This window comes from Rhincodon typus, unplaced genomic scaffold (genome assembly GCF_021869965.1).
Source record: "Rhincodon typus isolate 14 unplaced genomic scaffold, sRhiTyp1.1 hic_rhity00001699, whole genome shotgun sequence".
NCBI lineage: Eukaryota > Metazoa > Chordata > Chondrichthyes > Orectolobiformes > Rhincodontidae > Rhincodon > Rhincodon typus.
Genome location: NW_025967337.1, coordinates 10,795 through 25,000, shown reverse-complemented (window position 1 = coordinate 25,000; position 14,206 = coordinate 10,795). Strand labels below are relative to the sequence as shown.

The 14,206-nt window shown below is 40.8% G+C and overlaps 1 protein-coding gene across 2 annotated transcripts; it reads right to left on the bottom strand.

Annotated features, from left to right (window-relative positions):
- Positions 1-5,987: 5,987 nt before the first annotated feature.
- ptmaa (prothymosin alpha a) lies at positions 5,988-11,264 on the bottom strand. 2 transcript variants are annotated; one of them, XM_020534372.2, is made up of 5 exons: positions 10,995-11,264; positions 8,274-8,342; positions 8,087-8,189; positions 6,901-6,965; positions 5,988-6,543 (listed from the first exon to the last, which is right to left on the bottom strand). In XM_020534372.2, exons 1-5 carry the CDS (start codon positions 11,247-11,249, stop codon positions 6,502-6,504), a joined length of 534 nt encoding a protein of 177 aa, XP_020389961.2. In that variant the 5' UTR covers positions 11,250-11,264; the 3' UTR covers positions 5,988-6,501. The 2 variants fall into 2 exon arrangements, with proteins under 2 accessions (XP_020389961.2, XP_048448668.1); XM_048592711.1 differs by lacking the exon at positions 10,995-11,264 and adding an exon at positions 9,020-9,181.
- Between the last annotated feature and the right edge of the window lie 2,942 nt (positions 11,265-14,206).

The following is a 14,206-nucleotide window of genomic DNA, read 5'->3' as shown; positions in this document are numbered from 1 at the left end:
GAGATGGAGGGTTTAGTAAGCATGCCATCTTTCATGTTGGGTAGATACTGAATTAACAACAAGCAACCGTGTATGAACCATGGAAGCTAGGGGTTCAGTGCATTCATAAGCATTCAACTAAAACAGGTGAGCATCAAACCTAGGTGAAGAAGCTTTAATCAACCAAGTCCCTGAAGGAAAAATGAATAGGTGTACAGTCCTGCCATAAAAGTGTGTACAGGTTAAATGGTAGTCAATTTCTAAAGTCTTCACACTTTGACACACAGAACAATCCAACTGTTTTTCTTTCCATTTACGATAAAGTCCTTAAACATTTTTCTTTATCAGAAGGTTTACATTTTATGTTATCATATCAATACATCAGTTCATCACAGCAATGATATTTCTTTGAACCTATCAGATGCACAAACTAATTCTAGACATGCTAATTATCTGTATTCAGCCTTTTCATTGTTGAAAATCAACTAAATATGTTTGAGAGAAAAATGAGACAAAATGTAGAATACCTGATTGTTAATACAATGGTAAAAATACAGCTGCTCAATAACAGTAATGACTCATCACAAAATTTAGAAATCATTTAATTATCTTTGGAAACATCTGATTATTTCCAAACATTTTTTCAAAATTATGAATGAATTGATAAATCTAAATTGGACAGTGGTACTTCAATTCATTAAAATTAACAATGCTTTTATTGTGAAGATAAGTGGCATTTCATGATCAAAAGCTTGACATTCACGATATAATTTGGAATTAGCAATTGCATTTGTATTGGATTTCAATCACTAAACTTGAAACCTCTAGTTCTGTTTTCAGAGTTCTAGAATAGAAGTGTATTACCTGAAATCTGCCAATGATCTGATCAGGTGACATTGTTGTGACACACAATGAAATTACTCAATTGGTCATTACCCAAGTTGGTTCTACTGCTATAAATCTTGCATACTTAATCAGAGACTCCTGTGTAAATCTCAAGTTGTCAGCAATTATTTTCAATTAGCTACAACTCACTGCTGAAAATAAAGTAAGATGACTGAGATCAACTGGTTTTGCATCCTGGCCGTTTGTTTAGTGTGTAGTCAGTATTGGTTATCTCCTGATTTGAAACCCTCAGATTGGTGTCTTCATGACATTGGCCCCAGACCACAACCTTTCTCTCTCTTCCACCTCCCGAAGCCTTGAGCTCACGAAAAAAACCCGAAACACCCCCAGAAGAGCAATAACGTGAATATATTCACTCTCTCTCACAAACATATACACACACACACACGGGATATGGATGCTCACACCCAGGTAATCTCATAATTCTATTGAATATTTGGTGGTAGAAGCAGGGTGCATTGGATACATAGGAGAGGGCCTTAGTGGTATCCAGGGTATTTTTTTTATATCTACAAAATTACAAGGACTGAATTCTTAGTCTGCTGTTACTACATGTTTACTTTATATTTCCCCATATCATAAGTCATTGTACATGTACTCAAATTTTTAGTACTGTATGTCTGATGATTTTGATTTATAAATGGTGTTACACAATTTGTTATTCATATTATTCTAAAGATGGCTCTATTTAAAATGACAGCACTGTCCAATTCTGTTCATTTGTATTGTACATCCACATATCATTTGGAAAATACAAAATAAACCTTGTGAAAGATATAAATACACACATCCAACTCTTTACACATGACTGATGGCTCAGAAGGTACTGTTGTAATTAGTGAAGCTGTATTCTCAAACCTGGAGTAACGCAAAATATGCTAGTAGACAAAACTGCAAAAGTTTTGTATCCTCAAGTATTGCCCTGAAATTAACAAATCCTGCATCCATTTTACAAATTTGAATTAAGTAGTCAAACAAGATTGCATTGAAATCAGTAATCATTGTTAAATAAAATCTTCACTGGATTCAGTTAGTAGGAGCTGCAATTATTATAATAAAGAACTTCTGGAGCAATAATTGACTTTGATACTTCAGGCCAATCCATAAAAAAAAGAACTATTGGCATTCTATAGGTACCCTCAGATTTATAGTGCTAACTTAAGGAACAGCACTAAAGTAGGTTGCAAGAAATTGCATGCAGAATTATTTTAAGACGCAGTCATATTCTTGTTTCCATATAAAAGATAATGGAATACAGCTTGATTTTACTTTACTTTGGAAAATTTAATCACAAGATATACAGCCCAAAGGCACCTTGCACAAGCACAGAAAATTCAGAAATCAGTGTAACAGTAAGTTATGCAAATGCCCAAGCTTGGAAACACATGTATAAGTGCTCCTTTGTCATGGTTCTCAATGTAAAATACACTTCAACATTATGAGTCCAATTTACAAATTAGACTATTTTATTTCAGATACCAGTAGTTACAATTGAAGTCATTATTTTCACCCACTGGGCATCTGGGAAGAGGAAAGCTAGACTTCAAACCCTCAGTGAAACCTGCTACCAAGGTCCCAAACGAATACACAATACTCACCTTGAAATGACTCACTGCAGCTTATATGCTCAATGCTCATGTGCAAAACTTACCAGTAGTACTGCCAGGCTGATGGAGCTGCTAGCCAAAAGAAAAAACTCCCAACCATTAATACCCACCCATTAAATTGCAGTGGAATCACTATTCTTCTCCTGGGCAGGCTCCCCCATCCCCATGGCATTTTAGCCAGAAGGCAGGGACTCAGTTCCCCTCTTGGATACAATCCAATGTTACTGTCAGGGAATTATTAAAAAACATGCATGCTTAAAGAAGATTTTTTTTTTTTTTTTTTTTTTTTTTAAAAGAATTCATTCAATAAAGAATGATAACTTCTTTAAAAGAAAAATGTGCAGGGATGTTAGTATCAACCTTACAGATTTATATGCAACATGTTTATGTACCATGAAAACTTCAGGATTATTATGCTTCAGGTTTAATGGAAAATGGTCTGATTCAGATTACAGAAGTTAAATTTAATATAATGACTCACGTTAAAATGAAAACTCAGTATTTGGTAAATTGATGTAAATTTAGAGAAGCAAATATCAACCAAAGTCAGTTTTTGTTTTCCTTTTCTTTGCTAATTAGACATGGCTTGTACCACAATATATTTTGCTATGCAACAGTAGATCCCCAGCCATCCCATCCAATTCCACCAACCCACCCCATCTCCGTCGAACCTCACTGGAATGTCCTTGATCCACGAGCCAAGATAAATAGCAACAGACTATCAAATTCATTTCTTTGGGCCGGGAGAAAAATAAACTGCAGTCAAACCCAGTTCTGTTCTTTCCCCACCCAATATTTGCATTCCATCAACTGAATTCAATCAGGAAATGATTTCTCAACTAATTTCCCTCTAGCATAGCGACAAGGGCCAGTTGTAATATTCCTTACATATGTCCACTGAATGAACCAATTTGTAGCTCAACTGGAGTGGACATGGCTCTACACCACAAATCTAACACATCAACTGCACCTCTAAAAATGTTTTAGAAACTAAAAATTTAATACTAATGAATGACAAGCCTTATTTCCATACTTTGGTGCAATTTTAGTCAAATTAAAGGAGAGTTTAATACGAGTGTAATACAGTATCACACTTCCCAGCCAAATGACGCTAGGTTTAACCAGACCAGAATTTGACCACCTTGATTTAGATCGAAGACTAATGTTAGTTCAAACCGTGAATTCAAACTGAGAGAAGTTGAATGCCAGTTAGTTATTGTATATAAATTACATAGCCATATGATTTCATTTCCATTGTGAGGGGCATCTCAAACTTTTAGACCAAGTATTCATTTGTAGAGTTCCTTAAATACTACAGCATTGTAGATGCTAAATGTTTTAAATTTACATTCAAATTAGAATCAGAAGGAGCAGCTACTTAGCCTCACAAGCTTGCTTTGCTATTCAGCAAGCTCAAGCCTGGCTGATTTCTCTATACTCCCATCTATCCCCAATAAACTTTCAATACCCTGCTGCTAAAGAATCTACTCAACTCTACGTCCACTGTCTTTTGGGGAAGAGTCCAAGGGTTCAAGAGCCTTAGAGATAGGAAAAATTATCCTGTCTTTAAAAAGCAACCCAACATTTTAGATTCTCCTGAGAGTAAACTATTTTTTCCACATTCACTGTCAAAACCCCTTTGAATCTCTTATGGGCTTGATAAAAGCATAACAGCATAAAATATATGGGCTGAATGGTCTATTCTGCTCCTCAGGTCTAATAACTCACTCAGACATGGTTATGTTTCTCAACCCCATTTTCTTACCTTCTCCCCATAACCCTTGATCCAATTACCAATGAAAAGCCGACCCACATTTTAGGACTGAGATGAGGAAGAATTTCTTCAGCTAAAGAGTCACCTCCTCACTGAGGCTATGCCCTCAGATCCTAGTCTCTAGTGGAAACATTTTCTCCACATTTTTGAAAGTTTCAGAAATCCCCTATGTCTTTCTAAATTCCCATCAAATATAGACCCAGAGTTCTCAGCTGCTCCTCATACAACAAGTCCTTCCTCCCAGATTATTTTTATAAACCTCCTTTAGAGCCCTTACAATGCCAGCACATCTTTCCTTTGAACAGTTTTGGGCCCTGTATCTATGTTCCAAATAAGGTCTGACTAGAGCCCAATACAGCCTCAGCAGTACATCTCTGCTCTTGTATTCTATTCCTCTTGAAATGAACGCTGACATCATACATGCCTTCCAAACCGCCTACTGAACCTGCATGTTAACCTTAACAGAATCGTGAACTAGGATTCCCAGATCCCTTTGGGCTTCAGATTTCCGAAGCCTTTCCCAATTTAGAAAATAGTCCATCCCTCCTACCAAAATTCATAACCTCATTTTCCCTATGTTGAATTCCATCTGCCACTTCTTTGCCCACTCTCCAAGCATGTGCAAGACCTTCTGTAGCTTCATTACTTCCTCAACATTACCTGTCCCTCCACCTTTGTGTCACATCTTACTCTTCAAAACTTCAGTGAACAGAAAACTAGCCTGTCAACCTACCCTACATAGCTGCCCACTATGTATTAAGTCTAGGAAGCAGTTCAAAGATTTATAATCTTTCCTTAGAGACTAATACTGAACATTGTACTCCACCTGCAGTCTCACCAACACCCAGTAAACCACAGAGTCACTTTTTTTTGTACTCAAGTTCCCTTGCAACAACCAATAAATATTCTATTCGCTTCCTAAATACTTGGTGTATCTATATACTAAGCTTTTGCGATTCATTCTATGATACCCAGATCCCTACACATCTCAGCTATGACATCTCATGAACATTTTGGTTGTGTTTTGGACAATGTTTTCCTACTTTACATTCCATTTGACATATTTCGCCCCCTCAACCTAAAATCCTCCAATGCCTCTTCATAAATAAGTTTCCTACTTATTTTGATGTAGGTTTTGTTAGTTCTAATAAGGTTGTATTCAAGAAAAAAAGACCAATCATGGCACATCAACAGGAATATTTTTTGATATTCATATCAGATATAGTAAAATATTCATCTAATAATTGGATGCTGCAAAATAATGCATTGAAATACAACACCTCTGATTACAAAAATCTTTTTTGGAATCTGTCAGAACATTTATGATACAGACTGTTTTTTTTAAGATTTTAAACAGAAAGTGCAAAATCAACTTGTTCCTACATGTTTTTAGTTCTAGAATACAAAACAAAAATCATTCATTTAACATGGTACTTACCACCTCCCATTTGGAGAATTTGTTTATGAAGTCATACTAATCTCAGAAGAATGTAGCCAAAGCATGTTTGTGTTACTGCTGTGTCCACTAACATACTGTTTGAACATTATTGTATATGTTAACTCAACATTTCAACTGAGTGCAAATCTGAGTTCAAGGATGAAGATGGCTGCTCTGAAAATGGAAAACTCTGTTCCCTCAGTCTCATTGAGAGTGTGTGAAGTGTTTGAAACTGTAATGTGCACTTTAAAAATGTCTCGACAAGTCAATTCATCAGAAAAACTCAGCAAAATAAAATTCCGGTTTATTGTGGACAACAAACTTTTCACACATACAACAGGCCACAATGGACAGTATTTTAGACAAAAAACCTTGATCTTTGGCCTTTCCACCTCATACAAACCAACTACTTATAGTACAGCTAAAGTACATACAGTTATTGGAATGCTCAAAATTAATTTTGTTTTTACAGATTACCTTTAAAATAATGTGGCGAAGACATGGTCAAACCACCAGTAAAGTCAGTTTTACTGAAGAACTTCAAAGCCCTGTTTGGTCACCAGAGATCACTGTTTAAATTGGCTGACCTCTAACCATATGTACAAAAATATAAAATGTAAATAAAAATACAAACAAATTCTCCTTTAGGATTTTAAGAAAGAAGTAGGGCCATGAAGTCTTAGTAATTTTATTTTAAAAATTCTGCAGGTGACTTGCACTGGTGTACACTCTACTTAGTGATGATGACCAAGTTTTTCCAACAGAAAAAAAAGGGGGAATGTGGATGAAAATACAGCTTATTCATCATCTGTTTTCTGCTTCTTCTTTGCAACATCATCCTATGGGTTTGAAAAACATTGATGAATAAGGATTGTTATCTTGCCTCATTTTATAAACAAATATAAATACAAACAGTCTTTTTGTTTTAGTCATTATAGCTAAATGCTAATTGAAATCAAGTTTCATGGCCTTACTATTAGCTCTACTACTTTTATGTGCATTGTAATATGAACATTCCATAAACAGTGACAATGCAGTAACTCAGTCTATATAGATTAATTCCAATCATATCAAAACCACAGCACATAAGTTTTTTTGAGAAGAATAAAAGCTAACTCAAAACAAGCAGTTGAGAAACCATAATTTTCAGTAACTGTATACCATGTTCACTAAAAAGGGAACTAAAATTTACATACCTCTTCATCTTCAGCCACCCGCTTCTGTGCGGCCCCCTCACATTCATCATCATCGCCCTCCTCATCTAGAGAGAGAAAGCAGCCATCCTTTGAACAAAGGGGGCACTCACAAAAAGTGCTAACACCCTCCCTTCATCATCACTATGTTAATTAAGAATGCAAGACTTTAAGGCCCATTACCCAATTCCATTCAAAAGTGTACGAACAAAACACATGAATTCATGAAATTAAAAACTTTAAACATTGAGATCTGTTGAATTACAGTACCTATTGTTCCACTCCGAAAGTGAAACTATAAACATAGTAAAGCTAACCCCTGAAACTAGCCTGTGGTTAGCACTGCTGCCTCACAGTGCCAGGGACCCAGGTTCAATTCCACCCTCCGGCAACTGTCTGTGTGGAGTTTGCACATTCACCCCGTGTCTGTGTGGGTTTCCTCCGGGTGTTCCGGTTTCCTCCCACAGTCCAAAGATGTGCAGGCTAGGTGGATTGGCCATGCTAAATTGCCCATAGTGTTCAGGGGTGTGTAAATTAGGTGGGTTATAGGGGGATGGGTCTGGGTGGGACGCTCCAAAGGTTTGGTGTGGGCTTGTTGGGCAGAAGGGCCTGTTTCCACACTGTAGGGATTCTATGATTCTAATATAACATCAGTCAGTCCAGGTACCACATGTGACTAAAACAGGAGGATTTGGAAACCACCTGCCATTCTCAATGCGGCCAGTAGTGTCACTAGAGAGAATAACTGAATACTAATATATAGTTACAAAATGGGACCAAAAATTGAACATACAAAATGAAGCGCAATTTAGCAATGAAGTCAGAAGGACAACTCAAGTGCTACAAATAATGTTTCACGCTATTCAAAATGATTAACAATTTATACTTCGACTGGAAAAGCTGGAACTAGGGAATCAAAAAGTTAATTTTTCAGCTTATGAAAACTGGACTGAAGAGTTCTGGTCAGGGATTCCTCGAAGTAGTGTTATAGCTTGATGTACTTGATATCATCATGATGTGGTTAAGGATGTACTTCATAAAATATATACACCCATATTAACTTCTGTCAATTTATTTTCTATTAAGCTTTTCTAGTCAGGTCATTTAACGAGGTTGATGCAATTATTCACGCCATTGAGTTCCCAAATCTTGTCACATCAATCTGAAATATTGATAACAAGTAAGTTACCTTCTTCATCCTCTTCCTCCTCATCATCTTCACCAACATCCTCACTTTCTTCATCTACCTCATCTGCATTCTCTTCAACTTCTTCTCCATTTTCTTCATTCCCCTAATCAAATTGAGTACAGCCATGTCAAAACCCTTCTGATTTTCTAGTTAAGTAAACTAAAAAACACTCCGCTTGGCAACTTACAGCATTTCCATTGGCTGGTGCGTCACCTTTGCCATTTTCAGGCTCTACCTCTTGAGTTTTCTTCAAGTCCTTAGGGAGGAAAAAAAAAGATAGAAAAGCTCCATCAACAAAACATATGTTGCTAAAAGCCAAATTAAAGTGCCTCGTCCTCTGTTTGGGGTTTTAAACAAAGTGTCGACTAACATGTCAAACAAAACATGACAAATGGACGTCAAAAGAAGCTTCTGTCTGTATTTAATTTATTGACCTACCCAACAGGCGGCACCACCTAATCCAGTGGCATCGCGAGGTGTCCCCATCCATCCCCTTTAAATCTAAATTGCTGAAAGCCATGGGGCATTTTGGGAACGATAGTCTAACAGTGTAGTGTTGCCTTATTGTTTAACAACCCCACGGGGGAGGGCGTACGGAGAGAGAGCGCACTGACTCCAAACTCTCAGCGTGCTTCGCATGCACCACCTACACGCGTCAACTGCCAGAAATAGCGCACATCCACCTCTCTCGAAACTCTTGTTCACCGCCATCTCCACAGCTTCAGCTCTGCCGTCTATTGTGCCACTCACTCGAGAGCAACACATCAGTTCGCTTTTCGTGGAAGTTAAAAAGAGGTTATAATCCCGCTCAACGATTCAGAAATAAAGTCTGTGACTTGCACCCATGTACAGAACGCGTTAGAAGTAGGCTGCAGCGATCCATCTGGACAATAAATGGATTTTGTTTTTATAATCCCATCCAATAAAAATTACCTTTTCGAATAAAAAAACTAAATTCTGTATACGCGGAACGACCTTTCGCATTATCCTTTTCGGGATTTTTTTTGGGGCCAATATTTCTCCCAATCACAAAAATAACCAAACATCGCCAACTTTCACTATGCACCTCGCGATCTGACGACTCCCGACTCAACTTCAGGAAACTGTTTACTAATGTTTATTTACTAATCCGGTCATCGCTGGCATCATCCCAGAGGCAATTCACCACACCTCCCCCCCCCCGCCGATAGATTAATCACGGGATCAAAGTGACTCGTCCGCCGGCATTGAAGGTGCAGACACATAATCGGCTCAATGACAAAATAAATGACAGCCGAAAATAAACGCAGCCAAGGTCAGGCACCCTTAAAAAGCAGTCGATGGGTTCACTCAGTTCCCGAAAGCGCGACATACCCGGTCTCAGAGACGGAAGTGAAACTCCGGCTCCCACGCTTCAAACCGACTGCTTTTCTTCGGACAAATGTCAAGTACAAAGAGTCAAAAAAAATTCTCGCACCGTTTAACCCGGCACCTATTGTATGGTCAATCGGGCTTTCACAGAATAAACCGGAGATATTGTGTTTTTTTTGGGGGGAGGGCAAGGGGGAAAGAGGAGAAGGATTGTTTTCAAATTGAAATTTGAAACCTCAAGGCTCAGTGTAATCCCTTCCATTAACTCGAAGGATATTTACAACACGGTACATATGCGCCCTCAAAAATGGATACGTGTTCTCAACATGACATCCTCCTTTGAGGAAAAGGACAGGAGGCAAGTAGAATCCCGATCGATGTATTTGCTCAGCATATCGCTAAAACTACGAGAAATGCTTAAAGTCAACAACTCGGACCTGATTTTACGTAAACCTTTATCTGACTGCTCAACAGTTAAGATAAAGAATAAAATAGATATGTAGAGATTGCTCCGATACATTTTAACGCTGGCGAGCTGATTCGCCCTTAAATGAAGTCGGGAGCAGTGCTACCCGGAGAGCGCGCTCTTCACAACATCTAAAAACACAACCCACAAACAACAAGATCCAACTTCAGACTGCGCTCTGTCAACAAACGTCCCGACCCTCGGAAAAGGGGAATTCTGACCGTGCTGCGGAACAGAGTCGTCTCATTGAAATCTGAACTCAAACAGGAGCAGCTGGATGTGAACTGGGAGCCGGCTGCGTGCAGCCACTAGACTTGACTCTGTCCCTTTGATGTTGCTACAAAGCAATTCAACTGTATCCGAACAGATAATAGCGAAGGAGACCACAGCTACCGTTCAGGACAGCCAGAGTGCTCGGAGGTTGAAGTGGTGGTGAACTAAACAAAAAGGGCGCGATCGATTTCTGCAGAATGATTTATCACCAAATTCATTGCTAAAACGCCGAAAGGAAAGGTCGACCTCCGCGGAGCAAGAAAGACTAGCTACCAAGGCGAATTGAGACAACTCTCCGCCAACAAGTTTATGAAATACAACTTCATCACAACATCCACACAGTTTACCTATCTGCAACCCCCGGGTAGGGAGCTGCTCTCCCCGTTCCGAGGCGAAATGCAGAAGTTCCCGTAAAAACAGCATTCCGCCTGGGGGCGGAGGGGAAAGACAGAAAGCGAGGCGAGCGCAGCTTTCCGGAACGCCAACTTTCGCAAGTATCTGGCACATTCAGCACTTTCTTCAGACATCAGGAATCACATTCTTTTATTTTTTAAAAAAAGTGGCAGAGGGAAAGAAAATACACTTTCTCCTTCACCGAATGTGTTGGCGATAACCCGGGCGGGCATCAATCACATCGGAGACACGCCGTCTTCAACACAAAGAGCCCGTGCTGATTCCTTTCACATGTATCAACATGACGTTTGTTGCAATTTTTTTGTTACATTTGTCTCCGCATCGAGTTGTTATTATTTTGAAGGCAGGCTCTCTCGCTGACAGAGAAGGGAGAATGGGGAATAAAAGAGTGAGAGGGTGGGTTACCTTGGGGCTTCGCTCCACATTGATTTCCAGCTTGCTGTCTGACATGCTTGTAACTGTGCGGTGCTGGAGCTGGTGCCGGGGAGAGCGCTGAGCCGCTACGGGAACAATACAAAGATGGCTCGAGTCGCGAGTGCGGGGCTGGCGGCGGCGGCTCGCGCATTTACACAGCACCCGCCTCCCGATCCCCTGCCCGCGCGCACGTGACACGCGCCGCGCCGTCCCATTGGACAGGCCTGCCCCAGCTCGCCTCTCCATTGGTCCGTCTTCCCCACACCCCAACGCACCGCCATCATTCCGCCTAGAATCCGCCCGCCGCTCCCCGAAAGCAGAAACCAACACAAACATTCACATCGGGCTCCATCGGCCCGCTTTCAGTCGGGAGCATGGCGCCGTGACCTGACGCCTTCCATTTGGGTGTCGGCACGTGGTGATTGGTTGACGGAGGGGGCGGGGTCTTTTCTGGATCGGCCCACTCTTCCCTGATTGGTTAATTTACGAACGGAATATAAATTTGATCCCATGAGATCACTGGTCTGTGATTGGTCGCTCATGTGTCTATCATACGATGTCACCCAACGGCCGGCTGCCTGGTGAATCGCAAGACACGGACAGCGCGGATTTCAATGATCCGGCTCCGGAGGAGAGTGAGGTTCCCGCTCCGGAGAGAGTGAGACTCCACACCAGAGAGAGTGAGACTCCACACCGGGGAGAGTGAGGTTCCCGCTCCGGAGAGAGTGAGGTTCCCGCTCTGGAGGAGAGTGAGGTTCCCGCTCCGGAGGAGAGTGAGACTCCACACCGGGGAGAGTGAGGTTCCCGCTCCGGAGAGAGTGAGACTCCACACCGGGGAGAGTGAGGTTCCCGCTCCGGAGAGAGTGAGACTCCACACCGGGGAGAGTGAGGATCCCGCTCCGGAGAGAGTGAGACTCCACACCGGGGAGAGTGAGGATCCCGCTCCGGAGGAGAGTGAGACTCCATACCGGGGAGTGTGAGGATCCCGCTCCGGAGGAGAGTGAGACTCCATACCGGGGAGAGTGAGGATCCCGCTCCGGAGGAGAGTGAGGATCCTCACGGGGGAAAGTGAGAATGCAATACCGGGGCAGGTGTCCCAGTGTCTGGCAGGGAAGAGTGAGGATCCTGCAACAAGGGGAGCAAGCATCATGTTGTTTGACCAAGGTCAGAAAAGATCCTGCAACAACGGGAACAAGCATCATGTTGTCTGACCAAGGTCAGAAAAGATCCTGCAACCACTGATCAAAAATCTATCTATCTCAGCCATAAATTTGCACGAGGACTCTGGCCCCACAGCTGTCGGTGGCAAAGAGATCCAAAAACCCTCAGAGAGAAGAAATCCGTCCTCACCTCAGTCTTAAATTGCCGCCCCTTCATGCTGAGACAATGCCCTCTGGACCTATACTCCGAGCTTTTACCCCAAGTCCCTCAAGAATCCTGTATGATTCAATGAGACCACCTCTTATTCATCTGAACTCCAGTGAGTAGAGTCCCATCATGTTTACCCTTAGCTCATAAGACAAACCCTCCATACCAGGAATCTTCCTTGTGAGCATTCTCAGAACTGTCTCTAATGAAATTATATCTTTACTTAAATGAGGCAACCAAAACTGCTCGCAGTACTCCAGATGTTGTCTCACCAGCACCTTATACAGCTGCAGTAAGAATCCCCTACTCTTAAACTCCAACCCTTGTGAAATAAGGGCTAACATTCCATTAACCTTCCTGCTTACTTGCTACACGTGTGTGCTAGTTTTCTGTGTTTCAGGCACAGATTCCCACAGGTCCCTCAATAATACTCTGTCCTTTTGTTTACACTTCCAAAAAGGACATCTTCACATTTTCCCATATTATACTCCATTTTGTCAACATTTTGCCGATTTATTTAATCTATCAATGTTCTCACTGCAATCTGTTTGTATCGCTGTCACAACTTGCCTTTCTACCCATTTTTGTATCTTCTGCAAAGTTAGCTACAATACATTTGCTTCCTGACCCCGTGTCATTAATATAGTCAGAAGTCACACAACACCAGGTTATAGTTGAACAGGGTGTTTTTTTTAGAAACCCCTAAGCTTTCAGAGCACTGCTCCTTTGTCAGGTGAAGTGGAGGGAAGTGTACAGGCACCTCCACAACATCGTCATTAATATACATTGTAAACAGTTGCAGTCTCAGCACTGATCTCTGTGGAGCACCACTCATTACAGGTTGCCAACCTGAAAAAGAACCCTTTATCTCCACTCGCTGTTTCCCGCCCATTAGCCAATTCTGTGTCCACACCAAAATATTATTTCCAACACTATAGGCTCTTATGACTTAACCTTTTGTGAGGTACCTTATCAAATGCCTTCTGGAAGTCCAAATACAACACATACCAGTAGTTCTGCTCTATCCACTAAATGTTGAGACTTCTACCAAAAACTTCTTAAATACACCCCTTTCATGAAGCTGTGCTGACTCTGCTTGATTAGATAATGTTCTGCTATTGCTTCCTTAGTAACTGATTCCAATATGTCCCAACAATCAATATTAGGCTAATCAGCCTGCCTTTCTCCCTCCTTTTTTACGTAGGGGTGTCACATTGTCAGTTTTCTAATTCTCCGGTACTTCTCCAGAATCCAAGGATTTTTGGAAAATTACAACAACTGCATCCACTATTTCCCATACCTCTTTTAGGATATTAGTATGCAAGCCATCAGGGCCAGGGGATTTATCTGCCTTTAACCCCATTAGTTTGTCCAAACGACTTCTCTAATGATGATGATGGTACTTAGTTCCTCCTCCATTTTCTTTAGTATTAATAAGATATTCAAAGGATCTTCCACCATGAAGATTTTTGCAAAATATCTGTTTAACTTCTCAGTCATTTCCTTGTTCCCCATTACAATCTCCCCAGATTTATTTTCTAACTGCCTACGTTCACTTTGACCTCTCTCTTCATTTTTATATATTTAAAGAAGCTCTTATTGTCTGTTTTTATTTTCCTCACTGATTTGTTCTCGTAGTTTATTTTATCTCTATTATCTTTTTATTCCTCCTTTGCTGGATTCTAAATTTATCCCAGCCTCCAGGTCTATCACTGACATTTGCCTCATTATATTCTTATTCTTTCAACTTTATACTCTCCTTAACTGCCTTAGTTCACCATGGTTGGTTTAACCCTCTCTTAGCATCTTTCCTGCTTACTGGGAAGTATTTTTGA